This window comes from Perkinsus marinus, assembly GCF_000006405.1.
Source record: "Perkinsus marinus ATCC 50983 genomic scaffold scf_1104296952140, whole genome shotgun sequence".
NCBI classification, from domain to species: domain Eukaryota; phylum Perkinsozoa; order Perkinsida; family Perkinsidae; genus Perkinsus; species Perkinsus marinus.
Window position 1 is genome coordinate 1 of NW_003208994.1, and position 1,460 is coordinate 1,460.

The 1,460-nt window shown below is 45.4% G+C and overlaps 1 protein-coding gene across 1 annotated transcript; it reads left to right on the forward strand.

Moving 5' to 3' along the window:
- Nucleotides 1–1,155: 1,155 nt before the first annotated feature.
- Pmar_PMAR000327 (hypothetical protein) lies at nucleotides 1,156–1,313 on the forward strand (the record flags this gene model as incomplete). Its single annotated transcript, XM_002777240.1, has 1 exon — nucleotides 1,156–1,313. A coding segment is annotated over one exon (158 nt), but the record flags the coding sequence as incomplete, so codon positions are not given.
- Nucleotides 1,314–1,460: the final 147 nt, after the last annotated feature.

A 1,460-nucleotide genomic window follows, 5' to 3' on the forward strand; every position in this document is an offset into this window, starting at 1 on the left:
TCGGAGTAGAGAGGTTGGGCAAAGGTAGGGGGCCTTTCCCATCAACAACAAGGAAAGAACTAGTAGCTCAAAGTGTGACCTATGACACAATCCCAACCAAAACATGATCAGATCAGCGGTTTCACATGATGCGATTTCTACCCAATCGAAATGATAATTTTGTCAGCACGGGAGGCATGTTATAGTTCTTGGTTGATCCAAGTCAGTGAACATGCCGTAGATCCGTAGTACTACTACTTCGCACCGCTCATGCCTTGGTCCTCTCCTATGTGCCAAACGGAGGACAATCCAATGCTCACGGGCCATACAAGTTGTGGACCACGGTCGAAACTGTTGGGGCTGATGACATGATGAGCATCCATAGCATCAGCTTTAGTGGCGATCCCCCTATAAACAACAAATTATCAAAGTGTACACACTGCTGTACGCGTAGTTTTCTGAACGCCTGATGGAGATCGATTTGATATACGCTTAATACTTGTGCAATTCCAAACATAGTCGGGGAAATTCAATGAGCAAATGCACTGCAAGAAATCCCTCTCATATTATGAAGAATACGCAGATTCGAATAATGATCTTGTTTGCAACACCTTACAATACTCGCCTGGAGAAGCGTTGTGATCACCCCAAGGAGCTCCGGGTATTCCTGTATGACTACTGAGAACACCTCTAGGGAGTGTAACTCTAGGGATTGGCATATTGGTTCGGTCCGATACACTTACTGGTGAGAATAGCATAGAAAATACTCTACACTGTGGAGCTGTTGAATATAAGGCAAATCATTCAGCATCGTAGGCAGCTGAGCCTTGTCGAGAGAAAGCAAGATAGTTTTCGTGGAGAACTTGACAATTGTCGTCGGCTCGATGGTCAATCCATCTGGTATTCATGCACTCAGTGTTGGAATATATGTTCGGTTTCCTCAGCTCAGCTCAGGAGTTTCCTCACCAATAATAGGAGTTCGTATAAGGATTCAGGCAAAATTGTACAGAAACCAATAAGAATTCCCTCAAGTTTCCTCGGAATTCCACATCGGCACCTACACATGTAGTTGACCATGTGCATTTTTTCCCGCACTGCGTATGATACGCTGCTCTGTATCTTGATATTTTTCCTTGATCCCTCACCGAATCGAATGCATAGTTTTACTTTGTCCAGTTACTTCACGACAGTATTCTCGACACTATCGTCAATCTTGGCCTCTCTTTCGATCGTTAGAAGGGCGTGTCCCTCCTTATTACTAGTCAACGGACCGGGAACCTGCGTACCTGTGGTCGCCGCCGTCATTGTGCTAGAGGCGTTTGGACTCCTATCTGGTACGGATCGTCATACACTCTCCAGGAAACATCCCTTCTCCCAGGTCATTGCGGCATCGTTTTCGTGGAATCCATCTGCAGGTGAAATCGCTTTCTCTGACTGGTTTATATTCTACTACTTGGGTCTATGTGATCTCATTGTGGTTC